This window comes from Giraffa tippelskirchi, chromosome 6, assembly GCF_054371585.1.
Source record: "Giraffa tippelskirchi isolate mGirTip1 chromosome 6, T2T-mGirTip1v1.2.pri, whole genome shotgun sequence".
Classification (NCBI taxonomy): Eukaryota; Metazoa; Chordata; class Mammalia; order Artiodactyla; family Giraffidae; genus Giraffa; species Giraffa tippelskirchi.
This window is the reverse complement of record NC_137280.1, coordinates 4,477,973-4,496,191: the sequence shown is the minus strand read 5'-3', so window position 1 is coordinate 4,496,191 and position 18,219 is coordinate 4,477,973. Positions and strand designations below refer to the sequence as shown.

General features: G+C 43.1%; 1 protein-coding gene across 3 annotated transcripts in view; it reads right to left on the bottom strand.

Annotated features, from left to right (window-relative positions):
* Positions 1-18,219, bottom strand: part of CA13 (carbonic anhydrase 13) — a 50,097-nt gene that overhangs the window by 23,358 nt on the left and 8,520 nt on the right. For all 3 annotated transcript variants that reach the window (XM_081496776.1, XM_081496777.1, XM_081496775.1), the window contains exons 3-6: positions 10,211-10,329; positions 3,658-3,753; positions 2,309-2,371; positions 1,619-1,774 (exon numbers count right to left, since the gene is read on the bottom strand). In XM_081496776.1, coding sequence (XP_081352902.1) covers positions 1,619-1,774; positions 2,309-2,371; positions 3,658-3,753; positions 10,211-10,329 — 434 coding nt within the window. The remainder of the gene's footprint in view (positions 1-1,618; positions 1,775-2,308; positions 2,372-3,657; positions 3,754-10,210; positions 10,330-18,219) is intronic.

Genomic DNA, 18,219 nt, shown 5'->3' with positions numbered 1-18,219 from the left:
CACATCTAGGCAGTCATTCCTACACTTGCAGGGTGTTATTTTTGATTAGGTTAAATGTATGTATTGTATGTGCCTAAATAATATTTTGATATATTCTCTTCCAAATCACAGGTGGATTAAAAATATATATTTTCCAACTGGTTTTAATGGATAAAGTATTTCTTAAAAAGTGAGAAAAAACACAATTCCCTTATTAACTGTTACTATTAACCTGTCAAATTTAATAAAGGAAAGTAAAAGTAAACCATTTAGTGCATGAAGAGGAGAAGAATGAACTGCATTAAGAAAGCCACTGAGTCCCTGGGAGGTCATTTTTCTCATGATGCAACTTACCTTATTTATGATGGAAAAATCCACAGGAATTTCCATGTCAGTCAAGCTCTGGCTATCTACCCAGATTTTTATAAAATGTTTTAATAAGTATGAGCCAGATTATTATCTGGCTTTCATCCTAAACACAAGGTCAACATAAGTTGGATGATTCAACACCCCAAGGAGAAACGTTACCTGATACCACCTTTGTGAAGGTGAACCAAGTCTAGTCTTTGATTAGGGGAAAGATGTAAACAGTTAGGCATGTGGGCTAGCCCAGAACGGGAGTACATCATTAGCTGCAAAAATTACCAGGCTCTGTTCTTGCTGAGATTTCACAGCATATAATTCAAAAAATAAAACAATGACAAAACCCAAACCAAATCCATTAGGCAAACAGCATCCACCCAGCAGATTGGTCAGTCCCTTGGTGGGCTTCCCCGGAAGATGCAGATTTGACCCCCGGGTCGGGAAGAGCCCCTGGAAGAGCCCCTGGAAGAGGCCACGGCAACCCACTCCAATATTCTCGCCTGGAAAATCCCAGGGACAGAGGAGCCTGGCGGACTACAGTCCATGGGGTCGCAGAGAGTCAGACACGACTGAGTGACTGATCCACCACCATGGGGGATCACAGCTCTATCTGGAGTTTCTGGGCATCAAAGACACGCTGAACCTGCAGACCGTTTGGCCCATGGACCACGGGAGCCTTATCAGAAGAACGAGAGAGAAAATGTGTTCCCAGGAAGAGCACAGGCGGCCACCCACAGCTTCTTAGCAAATGCTCAGCTTCACAATAGCTGTGTCAACAAAAGCCAGAAGATCAGACGGATTTCTTCAGTCTAGCAAGTACAGAGTGCTGCGCCCACCCCACGGCTGTTCTCACTGCTCCCTTTCTGAACGTGAAATCTGCAGGAGGAGCAGGTCCAGGCACCAAGGTCAAAAAGGAGAATGTCGCTCTTTGAGGGAAGCCTCTCTCCTGATTTTCCCTTTTGTATCCCAGACCTTTAACAGCTTGGGCCACACAAGAGAAGAAAGAGTGGAGCCCTTACAGGGGCACTTCACGTCCATCCATGCCTGTCTGCACATTGCATTTCTAAGAAATGCGAAAGAAAGAATCTACTCATAGAAGGTCAAGTAAGAAAGGAAGGGAAACCTCATCGGGTTCTACCGCTCATCTGATTAACGAAGGGAAAACATAGGCTTCCTAACAGCAGAAATGAAGGGCAAGGTGTGAAAAACACACCCACACAAGATTCAGCCCAGTTTCCTCTAGAGAGTCAGGGTCAGCGTGGAGCAAGCGATGTACCTGTTGAGAGCTGATGTTTATAGGCTGTTTTAAAATGATCCAAGTGACGCTCTCCAGAAGAGGTGGGACTGTAAGAGACCCAGGATACGTCCAATAATCCCGGCATGGAGGAAGCAGACACACCGGGTCAAAATTCGTGAACCGAGTTTGTTTACCCTGAGGAAGAAAAGAGAATTCTCGTAAATTACAATGGGAAAGCTTTACACAGACCTAAAAAAATAAATATCCGTGAAATGCTATTTCACTGGAATTCTGCAATTCATGGAATTATTTACTATCTGCTGTTAGGTCTTTAAAAAAAACTATCGGCCTTACTCTAAAAATTGAAGATGAAGTAGCTCCTCACCTAGATTTATTTAAGTAGCACTGGATTTCTTTTTAATGTAAGTGGCCCTACATTATTTGTTGTAGATAATTTAAGATATTTAGGTAATTTTAGAAATGTTAGCTAATTTACATAAAATTTAATGTAAATTTTAAAAATTTACATTATTGTTTTAGATAATTTAAGACCCCTTCATAATTTTCAAGAGATAAGTGGCAATGTTACTTCCATTCTATTGGTCAAGGATGTTCCAAACCTGCTTCTAAGCCAGCAGCATACGCTATGTCGAAGTCTAACAGAAGATAAGAGAATTCAGGAGAAAACAAGGAACATATTAGTCACTGGTAAACAGTCATTAATTTTACCTTTTCTTTAATGGAATCCAAAATGTCAGTAATCTTTTGCAGTTGGGGATTATGTTCACCAATCTGAAAACATGAAATTACAAAAGAAATGGTTACTGTCTGACTCAGTCCATTTCAGTCACTATTGTTTTATTTTTTTTAAACCCTAAGTCACCTCAGAACAAGCAGTGATTGTTCTATAATGAGGCTCTCTTTCACCTGCCAGCCTTATCACACCAGAAAAATCTAAACAACAAGATAATATTACAGGGCTCCTTGGCTGAACTATACCTTTGATTCCAAAGCTGGAAGTAATGGCTTCATATTTTTTCAGCTTTATGAACGTTTAGGGTACAGGTTCTCTCAAGAGAAACTTTGCTTAGGAAACTCCTCCATAACACCTGCACTGCTTAATTAGATGTGACTTTCAGACCCTGATTCTTGGTGACGTCAAACATTAGAGGAGAACATCTCCCACTTTCAGCTTAAAATGACTTGAGGTTCTGAATCAACAGACTATGTCATCATGAGGAGAAGCCTTCAGAAAATATATATGTACTTATTTTTCTTTATTTGGGGTGTCCTGAATTATCTGAAGGTTTTAAGTCATTCAGGGTTCAAGTATAATGCCTTTCCCCACTTGGACCTCACGCCACCATCAGACCTGGGGGCCAAAAACAGCAGCTGCTGCCACGCATGCAGGTCTCCACTCTGCCCCTCGCTTCCCCGAGCCCTGGGCAGCGAGCGACACCACACACAGAGCCGCTGGCATCACAAGAGTGCACACCCGAAAGAAGCTGGCGCAGTGGGGGTTGAGCCGCCCAGCCCTTGCACTGGTATTAGGACAGTGACGCTTGCTAACCTCATATGAATACCAGACAAAGGAAAACACAACAAAATCTTTTAAATCAGTCAGTGCTTTTGGGATAATAAACCATAATAAACTAGTGGTCAAACTAGTGCTTCAAGAATCAGGAACTTGAACTTTACCCTAACCTGTCTCTCCAAGTATTGAGCAATCAGGAAGAGCCTATCATAAAGATTTCCTTCTCAAGGTATCAGTGTAATGCTTCTGCTGTTAGGTAGCACTTCTGGTATTATTGTTCCTGCAGCTACATCTGCTCTTCACTAAAACTGATCCGTGGACAAGACGACGAATCATAAGACAACCCTCCTAGGGAGGCTCTGGGCCCTGAGAGGAACCAGAAACTAACACACAAAATGTGAACATTCACTTCAAAAGGACAACATTAAGCCTAGAACAAGCTTACTATTATTGAATAAAAAGTGGAAGACTATCTACTCCACAATGAAACTCTTTATCCAACACAGCTGACTAGTTATTCAAAATGAAATCAATGGATTTTCACCTGTAAAAATATTCCCAAGACAGCTAGTCCATCTGGCTCATGAGCTGCCTCAACAAAGCTGGGGTATTTGTCTGAATTCCAGTGAACAACGTGGAGCTGCAAGGGAGGAACACGGCATAATTCAAATATTATTTTTTAAATACCTTTAAAAACATAAATGCAAATAAAACATTTATATATATCTTTCTGTCCTATGCACGTATGTGTATAATGTATTCATCACAAGAACCTTGGACAGAATCCTCCTATTTACTTGGGTCTAAAAACTACAAAAGGAACGGACCCTGTCACTTAGCTGGTCTGTGGTGTCCTGTGCTGAAGTGTACATCATAGAAGGTTCTGGAGCATCCTGCCAAGCCCCTCTAGCCCTGAAAATCTCCAGCCATCACTCCCAAGAGACTCAGGGCTCCCCCACATCCACAGTTCAGTTCAGTCGCTCAGTCGTGTCTGACTCTTTGCGACCCCATGGACTACAGAACGCCAGGCCTCCCTGTCCAACACCAACTCCTAGAGTTTACTCAAACTCATGTCCATTGAGTCAGTGATGCCATCCAACCATCTCATCCTCTGTCGTCCCCTTCTCCTGCCTTCAATCTTTCCTAGCGTCAGAGTCTTTTCCATTGAGTCAGCTCTTCGCATCAGGTGGCCAAAATGTTGGAGTTTCAGCTTCAGCCTCAGTCCTTCCAATTAGTATTCAGGACTGATCTCCTTTAGGAGGGACTGGTTGGATCTGCTTGCAGTCCAAGGGACTCTCAAGAGTCTTTTCCAACACCGCAGTTCAAAACACCCACGCCCACAGAGGGAACTGCAATTGGGGAGCTTCCGTCAGCCCCCGCTGGCGGCCGAGTCCAGCACACAGGCTCACGCTCACAGGCAGGTGGGGAAGTCAACCCCCCCCCAGAAGGTAATCGGGCACAGTCCTGCTCCTAAGGGCAGTGCCCAGTGGTCCTTGAAAAGTTTTAAGTCTTAAAAGTTTAAGACTATTTATGGCTTGAAAATGCAAATTCACCTTAAAAATAATTGCTTTTAGCAATAGTTACATATATTCGACCTTCTATGAATGCTCAAATTCTTTGCTGAGACGAAGTTTTAACAGGGAAAAGAGGTCTCAGGGTGTTGCAAACAGAGGCATCTCAGGAAGAAAATGAGAGGCAATTGACAAGGGGAAAAGGAAACTCAGGGAGACGAGGAGGCGGAGGCCTTGGCGCTGGAGAAGACGGGCTTCACCCGCTTCACGGCTCCACCCCAAAGCGGCTGACTGCAAACGCCAAAGGTGAGCTCCGTGTCCCACCGCGGGACGCAACGCAGAATCCCCAACTCACAACCAAGTGTGAAGGGTTGCAGAGTGGCAGCAAGGCGGAAAACCGTTCCTGGAGGATCTTCATCCCTGGCTAAGGGCGGGACAAACCAAGACAGAAGCTGGAAGGCCATGGGCCCCCAGCCGGCTCGGCCAAGGCCATGGCGAAGGCCGGGCTTCAGGCGAGACCTCCTCCAAAGGAGCCCTTCTGGCGCTCAGGGAGGAAAACACCGATGGAGGGTTTCATGCGCAGATCACCCTTCTAGCTATTACAGAGAGAATTTAGCACCCTCAAGTGAATGGTTTTACCCATTCCTTTAAATATAACTTCCTATCTTGCAGGCAACAAATATGGGAGGCTTGTAAGATAAATAAGAATTCTAAACCGTGAACTATAAAACTTTAAAATAGTGCGCCATCCAGAAACAATCAAGGAAGAAAATACAAAAATACAAGGATTCTTGTGGTGCCATGCTCCGTGCTGATTTGAGATAGTCGGGGGGGAGCACAAAGCCTGAAAGCTTTGGATGATGAAACAAAATTCATTCGGCTCACATGAGACCAGTGCTGTTCCCCAGTGAGGGAGGGGCAGGCAGGTACACTGAGCTGTTTGCAATGGCTCCAAGAAAACACAGCAGTTCACTTAGTAAGAGATGAGACCAAAGAGACAGACAGATGGGAAATGCCCTCTTCAGGTTCACAACCCCACAGGACTAGAAAACGAATGTGTCACTAAGGAGGTGGAAATCTATCTATCTTTCCACTGGTTAAAAAGCAACAGGTATTTGAAATACTATGGGAAACTAAAGCAAGAAAAATCTTTTGTTCTTTTAAACGAGTCCTTCTCTCTGCCACACACCTTGCTTAACTGGAAGTGTCACCTAAGGGGAACTGACGCAGCTTTTATTAGCATTTATATATGAACTAAACCTCAAACTAATAACAAACACATTTCCGAACAGTGACAGCCACAGTGATTTGAACTGAATGACAAAAAGTTATCATAGCCAATGTACAAATGGAAATAAGATTCTCCCCTATTGAAGAGCAGTTTCTAAATAATAGCATTATTCAACTTTAGTGTTTTTAAATTGCATACTACTGATACATAAAATGAGCTCATTATGCTGAAAGTCCCCATTAATGTTGAAATCATAACTTTACTATCAGCTACACATTTAATATGCTTATCATATATTTGGTATAAATTATAATCAGATAAAGTTCCAAATATGCAATGGACTATTAGCCTACTTTTTTTTATTAATAGATATGCAACTCTTGGGATAAAGTCTTCCATGATTTAGATTATTTTAATCTCTGTAATGTCACAAATCATTAGATTAGACTCCAGATTAAACTAATCATTAGATTAGACTCCAAATTAAACTGTTTATCTAGGTTACAGCTTTAAAGGGCTTCCCTTGTGGCTCAGCTGGTAAAGAATCTGCCTGCAATGCAGGAGACCCAGAGAAGGGAAAGGCTACCCACTCCAGTATTGTGGCCTGGAGAATTCCTTGAACTGTATAGTCCATGGGGTCGCAAAGAGTCGGACACGACTGAGTGACTTTCACTCACAGCTTTAAATGGTTTTTCCTTTCATTTTTTTATTTTTTAAGAGGATACAACTTGATGATAATCCTGAGCTTAGGTACAAAAGTAGCTGAAAAACTAAGGTAATTCATTGGAATCACTTCTATAGCCAAACACAAAGGGATCCTTTTGAACCTGAAGCCAAATGCAAATGAATCCCAAATGCCTCCGTTGGCAGCTCTGACCTCTTCTTTAGACTCAGGTTTGTATCCAGTACCCTACTTGAACGCGAGCCTAGAATATCTATGTTGTCGCTGTTTAGCTGCTAAATCGCGTCCAACTCTTTGTGACCCCATGAACTGTAGCCTGCCAGGCTCCTCTGTCCATGGGATTTTCCAGGCAAGAGTACTGGAGTGGCTTGCTATTGCCTTCTCAGGGGAACTTCCCCACCCAGGGCTCAAACCCCAGTCTTACCCCTCCTGCACTGGCAGGCGGACTCTTTACCACTGAGCCACCTGGGAAGCCAAGCCCGAGGCATCTCCTGATTAACACATCGCAGCAGTTAACTCCTGTCTGCAACCTGCTCCTCCCTGAACTTTCCTGTCTCAGCAAAAAGGACAACCATCCTCACAGCTGCTCAAGCCAAAATCTTTTGGCTTGAGTTCTCTTTTTCTTTCCTTCAGTCTTGACTTCCTTCTCCTGGACAGGTTGCACAGATTTTACCTCCCAAACATATCCCGCACCTGTTTAACTCTCTTTACCTCCACTACCCCAAGGCACAAATCACCATCATCGTGCATGTGAACACGTTCACAACCTTCTAGTCTGTCTCCCTGCTTCCTCCATGCTTGCTCAACCTCTTTGCCACAGAGCAGCTAGTTATATTTTATAAAATATAAACCAGGATATGCCATTGCCCTACTCGAAACCCTCCACTGTCTTGGTCCTGCTACACAGAGATAAGCTGCAAACTGCTCACCAAGCCCCCCAAAGCCCAATGCAGTAGGGTCCCTGCAGCCTCTCCGGGACACGACTTACAACTTCTCTAGTTCGGTCAAATCCTGGAAGCCAAGGTCTCTCTTCTTGAACATGCCAACCTCATTGTTTGCCTGAGAGCCTCTGTACCTGCTGTTCCCACTTACTAGAAAGATCTCCCTGGATCTCCTCCGGCCATTCAGTCTCAAAGGTGATCACATGTCATCCCAAAGAGGCCCTCCTTAAGCACCCAGTCACTCCACCAGATCATATGGTGGTGTTCCTGTTAAAGACCCTACCGCATACGATTTATTTATTTGCCTACTATCGACCCCGAACACCCACCGACCCCGAGGTCTGACCCAGACCTCCCCTCCCTCCAATAACCTTCCTGTTTCTCGCCAGAAACACTGAGTCCTCCCCTGCCTTCCCCTCGCCTCTAATCAATCACCAAACCCCAAGGAACCAACCCTCCCAGGGCACCCTCTTCTATTCCCTGGAACTTCCCCCAAAAGCCTCCTCACTGACTCCCCTCACCCACCCCTGCTTCAACCCAATCGGTTTTCAAACTGTAGCTTAAATGATATTTTTAAAGCACAAAGATGATCACTTCTTGATTCAAAGACAGTCAGCGGCTTCCGCTTGCACTGAAAGTTTGTGATCCTTACACGATTCCCCTGCGTACGATCAGGCCCCTCCGGCCTCCCCGACTTCACCCCTGAGAACCTGCCCTTTGTTCTTCATGCTCCAACCACACTGGCCATTCTGTTCTTCAAACGTGTGATAATAGGTGATCCCCTTCCTGGCCCCGAGTGCTCACACAGGACTCTCTGCAGCTCCCTCTCTGCGTTGCCCGGCTCACTCCTGCTCCTCCTTCAGGCCTGGGGTGAGAAACCTCCCAGGAGGAAGTGCTCCCCGACCCATCCCTCCTCATGCCCAGCACTGCCTTCGTGATGAGCACGGGTAAGCTGGGCCCCGACTAGGCTCTCAAAGGAATGAATGAATGAGCGCGTGCACGAGCAGATGAAATAAACAGCCTGAAATACACACGAAGAGCAGCATGGAATTCCAGTCAAAGCTTTACCCACGTCAAGAAGGAAAACCTAAAGAGATGGCCCTTGCCCTACGAGTCAGGACTCTGAGCCTCCGGCGAACTGCAGGATCTGAGGGCCCTTTTCAGGAAAGGCACTTGCCAGCTCACAGTCTGCCCCTCTCAGACGTGCTTTCACGTGTAGGAGGCTAGAAGGCATAGCCATACAGCAGCGCGACCGAAACTCGCCTAAGTGACGTAGGAAAGTTACGAGACAGTGACCCAAAGCCAGCTCTCAGTCCCCACAAAGCTTCTGAGATGTAGAACAAGATATCAAATTCAGAACACAAAACTTTGGGAAGCAAACAGGAAAACTATTCAGTAGGTGATATAAACTGACACGCCACACAGATTCAGGAGCCCCACTTTCCACATGCCTGGCATTGTTTTGTCCACTTTAGACGTAAATCTTATTCCTCCAGCCCAGGGACAGGGCAGGTCACATATCCTAAGCACTTGGCCTCAGACAAAAGTGCCTTAGTAGGCAAAAAAGGACATTTTGATTGATGGTCTCAGAGAGCAGCTGTACATGTCAATGGAAAAAGACAACTGGAAAGGGGCCTGTTTACGGAATCTCTCTCATCAGCAGGGCTATGAAAGCATATCTCAACTCCACAACTCAGTAATTAAGAGAAAAATGAAGAAAAATTGGACGTGCCTGGTAACATTGCCCTGTCTTGCTGAGACAACTCACGAGACACATTATATATTTTCGCTTAAGTAGCTTTGGTTGAATCATACAATGATTCACTTTCATCTCATGGAAAAACTAGGCGTTAGCAATATTTAACTGTATTAAAACTTGAAGACTATTATGCTTTATCCTTTAACCAGAGGGTTAGAAAAAGCAGAACATAATTAATGAATATCAGGTATAAGGAAAAGAAGTAACTCCCCAATGGAAAAATCAAGTCAATGAACACTTCATCCTGTTCTACTTTAGCAAGGACTTAAAGAGTTAACAGAAACTCCGTTTTAATACTTGGGGTTGTGGAGGTAAGATAGAGTTCAGGAGAGTCTGTGACTTTACTTTTTGTCCCTAAAGGAATTTTGCCATTTACAATTAACTCTATAATATGGACTTTACATGTGTGTACACAGTTGGGCCTGAAGCAAATGTTTCTTTCCCTTCCTTCCACTTAATCTGTCTGTAGTTTATTCATTTCTAAAACGGGCACAATAACCCTAATCTTTAAGGCTCAGAAGGGGTGAATTTGTGGCTCTCGTGTTAATAAACTCTCATACTGACAGAATAAAGCAATTTCAGCCACTGAGATACACCAATCTGGCGTAAAGAGAGTTGTCTCATGCGTCCCTTAAATCCCATCACATAGACAAACTCTGTGAATATGTATAAATGAGCCAGCTAAACTAACAGCATCCTGAAACAACTGTACTCCCGCACGCCAATAAAATTTTTAAAAAATGATAAGGACCTACTGTATAGCACAAGGAACTCTACTCCATACTGTGCAATAACCTATATGGGAAAAGAATCTGAAAAAGAACAGATATATGCACATGCCTAACTGAATCACTTTGCTGTATACCTGAAAGTTACATGACATTGTAAATTAACTATATTCCAATATGAAATAAAAAGCAAATTAAAAAGAAGGGAAAAACTCTGAGCCACAAATACATGGCTGCTGACTCACCTCTGCAGCGTATCTCACGCCGTCCACCACGTGTTCAGAGCCGTGATCATCAGCGGACCCCCAGTGAAGGTGAAACTGCCGTAGCCTGTAGCTTCCAGTCAGGGGGCCCCCACACAGGACTACACATCAATACAGTTTAAATTGTTAGTAGGAAAAAAAAAAAAACATGTGAATATCCTGTCCACAAGCCACAGCGTCACCCTGGATCATTCAACATCTCCATGTCCTCCAAGGGATGTTTTTTATAAATGTGTCATTCAGTTTGCTGACAGGAATACAACTTTTAGGTAGTCAAGGAGTAAAACCAAGTGTTTTAAAAGGTTAGAGAATCCACAATAGGTTTTTACAGAATATCTGGGAAATCGGATGTCTGGGAAACAGAATATCTGGGAAACAGACACGCTGATTAGAAAGTAGAAAAACTGGGAGTTCATCAAGGTAAAGAATTGCTCCGTGAAATGGAAGATGTCAGCCTCTCTAAATAAGAATGTGAACTGCAAAGAGGTCCATCTTGAACTCTGTGGAGCAGCCCAGCATTCCAGACCGAGAACAGGCCTCAGGGTTAGAAGACCTGGGCTCATACTCTATTTACTGGGTCTTCTTGCACACCCTCTAATTTTAAAACCTCAGCTTTCGTGTCTATAACTTCAAGAGAGTATACCTCCTCTTAAAGCTGCTGTGAAATCAGAAATAAAACTGGACACAAAGCACCTATCACTGCCTGGCAGACAGGCAGCATGCTGGACACGCTAGCTATGACTGCTGTTTCATTGCGGTTACAATCACTGCAGACACTGGCAAAGTAAGCACATCTTTTATACTTGAATTCCATCTTCTTGGAGAAGCATGAATTACAAAACAAAATTAACTCTTTTAAGTTAATCCATCACATCTTTGTCACTTTGGCAGAGTATATTTTAGTCCTTTGCCTCAACACATATGATCTCTAAAACCATGCCAACAGAATCATATCTTAAGTATACAGTAAAGCTTCTTAGTAGAAAACAGTCCTAAACTGTCTCCTCCCAATTAATCTTTATTGGGCAAATCTTCAAAGGATATGTGAGGATAAGAAAGTAGGGCAGGTTGATTACATCAAAAGCATGACTCATCTCTCATCAACACCAATAGGCTTGAGTGTGGAACGGTGAGCTGCAGCCTTAAATAGTAGCTTAATTTAAATGACCCTCCTCTTCAGAAGAAACATATGCACATATATATCTCAAAACTCATCAAGAATGATCCACCTTATATAAGCAGCAAAAGATGTTAAGCGGTATCATGAAGTGTTCTACAAACAACAAGAAATAAAAGACAAAACTATTATACAGAGTGAAGTAAGTCAGAAAGAGAAAGACAAATACTGTATACTAACACATATATATGGAATCTAGAAAGATGGTATCGACGATCCTACGTGCAGGGCAGCAAGAAAAGACACAGACGTAAAGAACAGACTTTTGGACTCAGTGGGAGGAGAGGGTGGGATGATTTGAGAGTAGAGCATTGAAATGTACGTTACCATATGTAAAACAGATAACCAGTGTGAGTTCAGTGCAGGAAGCAGGGCACCCAAAGCCGGTGCTCTGGGACCACTGGGAGGCAAGGGACACATGTATACCTATGGCAGATTCATTCTGATGTGTGGCAAAAAACCATCATAATATTGTGATTATCCTCCGATTAAATAAATAAACAAATATCAACACTAAAAAAAAAAACAGACAAAATAATACATTTGCTTAAGGCACAGTCCTCTCCGAACTATTCTGTAGGTGAAAGAATGATCTAGACTCCATCCGTATTGACCAGTACAACTGAACTCATTTCTCCCTTGCTTGTTTGACCCAGCAGAAGCTGAACACCAGTGATTAAGAGCTGGTGATTAAGATCAAGGAATAGTCCCAGCTCAGCTGCTAAACTGTGGCATGTTTCAAAACTCACTTAAGCATCCATGGGCTTTAGCTCTCTTGTCTATGTTTGTAACTGACTATTTTTAATTAGGAGATTGGAATGGATCGTAGAAGTTAAATTCTATGGTTCCCAAAACTGCCTAAGGAAAAACAAATTGGGAGCATATGGAATAAAATCTTTTGTAAGATTAAATGGTTGGGACTTCCTTTAGATTCATTTGTGTCCAGATTTCTTTATGATAAATAAAGATCATTGTGTTTCAAGCCCTCTGAAAAACAGAAGGGAAGAGAGAATCACTTATACCAAACTTGAATTCCATCCTCTTGGAGAAGCATGAAATACAAAACAAAATTAACTCTTTTAAGTTAATCCATCACATCTTTGCCACTTTGGCAGAGTATATTTTAGTCCTTTGCCTCAACACATATGATCTCTAAAATCATGCCAACAGAATCATATCTTAAGTATACAGAATCATATCTTAAGGCACAGTCCTCTCCGAACTATTCTGTTCGGAGCTCACTCTTCTGTTACTCTGACACGAAGAGAAAATTGTAGTTTCTCCTCCCACTGGACAGGAGGACACTGTCTGCTTGGGTCCCTGCCACACCCTCACCTAACACAGTAACCATCACAGAGGAGATGAACAGCAAATATCTGACGAAGGAATGAATAAAATATTTTATTTGTATTTAGACAAACAGTTTCAAGGATGCTGCTGCTGCTGCTAAGTTGCTTCAGTCGTGTCCGACTCTGTGCAACCCCATAGACGGCAGCCCACCAGGCTCCCCCATCCCTGGGATTCTCCAGGCAAAACACTGGAGTGGGCTGCCATTTCCTTCTCCAGTGCATGAACATGAAAGTGAAGTCGCCCAGTCGTGTCCGACTCTTCATGACCCCATGGACTGCAGCCTACCAGGCTCCTCCGTCCATGGGATTTTTCAAGGATGATTCACAGATAAATTAATTTAAAAGGCACGTTTCCCTAAGTGACTCCATACAGCATGGACGTAGCAGCATTTCAAACAAAAAGAAATCAACACTCCTATTTCTTTTTCGAGCTGAACCATGAAGTCATTTCTTCACATACAAAAAGCAGATTAGAGAGCCTGAGGGCTCACGCAGAATGAACTTTGGAAGAGGAGGCAAACACGCCGGCTCAGGAGAAAGACCGTGATATTAAAAATCACACACCTTATTAGGGAACGTCCAAGAACACTGGGTGATCTCTTGAAAGCTTGCTCTGAATGCAGGGTTTAAAAGCCAGATTAGCACAACTCTGCTTAGTTAAGCAGTGGAGACTGCCTTACTCTTTACATATCTGGACTTTGTTTCGATTAAAATGTCCAGCCTGGGACTATGATCAGCAAACGTCTAACCACGAAGACTGTTCTCTAGGGGCAGTGCCCTACCAAAGAAACACAGAGTGGGAAAGAATGAGTCCAGATTCCAAAGCTAATCACAAGTGCTGAGATGGTCTATAAGCAAACAGCTCAACGATGGCAGAAAATGAACAATGGTGACAAAAATTATTTTTAATGAGGATGATTCAGTGTTTGCACAAGTCAAATTATTCACCTTACTTTTCAACCTAGATGAATAAATCTATCTTGTTTCCATCTTAAGCTTGAAAATTAGCAATTATTTCACCAGAATCATATATATATGATCTCCAGGGGATCTTCCCGACCCAGGGATCAAGCCGAGGTCTCCCGCATTACAGTTTCTTTACCATCTGAGCTACCGGAGAAGCCTCATATATGTATATATGCCTCCAATAAGATTTTAAAAAGCTATTTCAAGTAAAGCTCATATAAGAGTCTACACCAATTAAGAAAGCAGGGTTGATTTTAAAGTTTGGGAAATTTTAATAACTTGGTAAATGGATGTCTGTCATTTGCTGTATGCTGCAAAGACCAACTGGAAACATATGTGTTACTCTGATGAACTTAACTTTTTTTAATTGTTAATGCACTGTAGTAAGTTGCCTAAAATGATAAGCAAGCCTGGCAAAACAAAATTAGAAAAAAATTAATTTAAAAATCGAAACACCTGTCTGTTCACGCATTTACCATCTATCTCGCTAGGATACAAACCCCCTGAAGGCAGAACTGATCTCATTCTCCTGGATAACCAGTGTGGATGACAGTGCCCGGCTCAATAAACGTTATAAAGTAAGAAAGAGAAGCACTCCTTCACAACCTTCAGTTTGTACGGATGCTACTGAAGCACCCTGGCCATCACTAAAGTCCACAGTCTCAGGACTCTGTGAATCTAATGAACGTCATGGCCTGATCACAGTGGGGTCAACAGTTCTCTGAAGTAAAAGTAAATGAACAGCACATCTGTGCTATGGTTGGAATCTAGGAAAAGAGGAAGCAAAGAGAACAAACCCACCAGGATTATAGCAAGAGAGAGAGAGGAGACAGGAATGGTCCCAGCTGCTGGGCTTGAATTCTTTCTAGACCCAGGAACTCTTCACTAGTCTGGCTTCCTCTCCTCTGAGCACAGACTCGTCAACTTACTCTCCGCTCACTCATTCGTTCAACAACCCTTAAGAGCTTAGAGTGGGCCAGCAACTGTGTTCAGGGTAAGAACGCGTGAGCAGGGCCATCTCTGTATCTTGGCTGGGGCAGGGGTGGGAGAGCATGTCTAAGGTGTGCTACACAGCCCCATAACGTTTCCTATTTCTTCTTCTTTTTTAATATGTAATTCGAGATCCTGTACATTTGCTTAACTTCAGGCAGTTACCTAGAACTAGATAACAGGAGTATAACTGAGAAATTGACAATTTTTAGACTTGAAAAATTATAGTACAACCACTGAATCCATCAAGTGACTGGTATTCGTTTGTTGTTCAGTCGCTTAGTCGTGTCTGACTCTTTGTGACCCCATGGAGTGCGGCACACCAGGCCTCCCTGTCCATCACCATCTCCTGGAGCTTACTCAAACTCATGTCCATTGAGTCAGTGATGCCATCCAACCATCTCATCCTCTGTTGTCCCCTTCTCCTGCCTTCAATCTTTCCCACCATCAGGGTCTTTTCCAATGAGTCAGCTCTTCGCATCAGGTGGCCAAAGTACTGGAGCTTCAGCTTCAGCATCAGTCCTTCCAATGGATATTCAGGACTGATTTCTTTTAGGGTGGACTGCTTGGATCTCCTGGCAGTCCAAGGGACTCTCAAGAGTCTTCTCCAACACTGAAGTTCAAAAGCATCAATTCTTCAGGGCCCAGCTCTCTTCATGGTACAACTCTCACATCCATACATGACCACTGGAGAAACCATAGCTTTGACTAGATGGACTTTTCTCAGCAAAGTGATGTCTCTGTTTTTTAATTCATTGTCTAGGTTTGTCATAGCTTTCCTTCCAGGGAACAACTGTCTCTTAATTTCATGGTCGCAGTCACTGACTGCAGTGATTTTGGAGCCCAAGAAAACAAAATCTGTCACTGCTTCCACTTTTTCCCCTTCTATTTTCCATGAGCTGATGGGACTGGATGCCATGATCTTAGTTTTTTTTTGAGTTTCAAGCCTCCTTTTTCACTCTCCTCCTTCACCCTCATCAAGAGGCTCTTTAGTTCCTCTTCCCTTTCTGCTAATAAAGTGGTATCATCTGCATATCTGAGGTTGTTGATATTTCTCCCATCAATCATCAATCATAACACCGGCTTGTGACTCATCCAGCCTGGCATTTTGCATGATGTACTTTACATATAGCGCTTCCCAGGTGGTGCTAGTGGTAAAGAACCCACCTGCCAATGCAGGAGATGTGGGTTCGACCCCTGGTTCAGGAAGATCCCCAGGAGGAGAGCATAGCAACCCACTCCAGTATTCTTGCCTGGAGAATCCCATGGATGGAGGAGCTTCACAGGCTACAGTCCACAGCGTAGCAAAGAGTTGGACACAACTGAAGTGACTTAGCACAGCACTGCAGCACTTTGCATATAAGTTAAGTAAGCAGAGCAACCATATCCAGCCTTGACGCACTCCTTTCCATTTTGGAACCAGTCCGTCGTTCCATGTCTGGTTCTAACTGCTACTTCTTGACCTGCATACAGGTTTCTTAGGAGACAAGTAAGAAGGTCTGGTATTCCTATCTCTTTAAGAATTTTCCACAGTTTGTTGTGATCCACACAAAGTCTTTAGTGTAGTTGATGAAGCAGAAGTAGCTGCTTTTCTGGAACTCCCTTGCTTTCTCGATGGTCCAACGAATGCTGACAATTTGATCTCTGGTTCCTCTGCCTTTTCTAAATCCAGCTTGAACATCTGGAAGTTCGCGGTTCACACACTGCTGAAGCCTGACTTGAAAGATTTTGAGCATAACCTTGCTAGCACGTGAAGGGAGCGCAACTTCATGGTAGTCTGAGCATCTTTGGCATTGCCTTTCTTTGGGATTGGAATGAAAACTGACTTTGCCAGTCCTGTGGCCACAGCTGAGTTTTCCAAATTTGCTGGCATATTGAGTGTAGCACTTTAACAGCATCTTTTTAGGATCTGAAATAGCGCAGCTGGAATTTCATCACCTCCACTAGCTTTGTTCATAGTGATGCTTCCTAAGGCCCACTTGATTTCACACTTCAGGATGTTTGGCTCTAGGTGAGTGATCACACCATCATGGTTATTCAGGTCATTAAGACCTTTTTTTGTACAGTTCTTCTGTGTATTCTTGCCACTTCTTCTTAATCTCTTCTGTTTCTGTTAGGTCCATACCATTTCTATTCTTTATCATGCCCATCTTTGCATAAAATGTTCCCTTGATATTTCCAATTTTTTTAAGAGAGCACTAATCTTTCCCATTCTATTGTGTTCCCCTATTTCTTTGCATTGTTCATTTAAGAAGGCCTTCTTAGTTGTCTTCCCTATTCTCTGGAACTCTGCGTTCAGTTGGGTAGGTCTTTTCCTTTCTTCCTTGCTTTTTGTGTCTCCTCTTTCTGCAGCTATTTGTAAAGCCTTCTCAGACAACCTCTTTGCCTTCTTATATTTCTCTTCCTTTGGGATGGTTTTGTTCACTGCCTCCTGTACAACGTCAGAAACCTTTGTCCATAGTTCTTCAGGCAGTCTGTCTGCCATATCTAATCCCTTGAATTGGTCTATCACCTCCATTGTATAATCATAAGGGATTTGATTGAGGTCATACCTGAATGACCTAGTCATTTTCCCGAGGTCTTTCTTCAACTGAAGTCTGTATTTGGCAATAAGCTCATGACCTGAGCCACGGTCAGCTCAAAGTCTCTCTTTTTTTTTTTTTTGCTGACTATATAGAGCTTCTTCATCTTCAGCCGCAAAGAACATAATCAATCTGATTTCAGTATTGACCATTTGGTGATGTGTAGAGTCATCTCTTGTGTTCTTGGAAAAGGGCATTTACTATGACCAGCATGTTCTCTTGGTAAAACTCTGTTAGTCTTTGCCCTGCTTCAAGACCAAACTTGCTTGTTATGCTGCGTATCTCCTGACTTCCTAATTTTGCATTCCAATCCCCTATGATGAAAAGGACATCTTTTTTGGTGTTAGATCTAGAAGGTCTTGTAAGTCTTCATAAAACTGGGCAACTTCAGTTTCTTCAGCATCAGTGGTTGGGGCATAAACTTGGATACTGTGATTCTGAATGGTTTGCCTTGGAAGTTAACCAAAATTATTCTGTTGTTTTTGAGACTGCACCCAAGTACTGCTTTTCAGATTCATCTGTTGACTATGATGGCTACTCCGTTTCTTCTAAGGGATTCTTGCCCACAGCGGTAGATATAATGGTCATCTGAGTTAAATTTCCCATTTCCCATTCATTTTAGTTCACTGATTCCTAACATGTCGACGTTCACTCTTGCCATCTCCTGCCTGACCACTTCCAGTTTACCTTGATTCATGGACTTAACATTCCAGGTTCCAGTGCAGTACTGTTCTTTACAGCATCAGACTTGACTTTCACCCCCAGACACGTCCACGACTGAGCATCACTTCCCCTTGGCCCAGCCGCCCCATTCTTTCTGGAGCTGTTAGTAATTGCCCTCTACTCTTCCCAGTAGCATACTGAACACTTCCCAACCTGGGCGGCTCATCTTCGGTGTCATATCTTTTTGCCTTTTCATACTGTCCA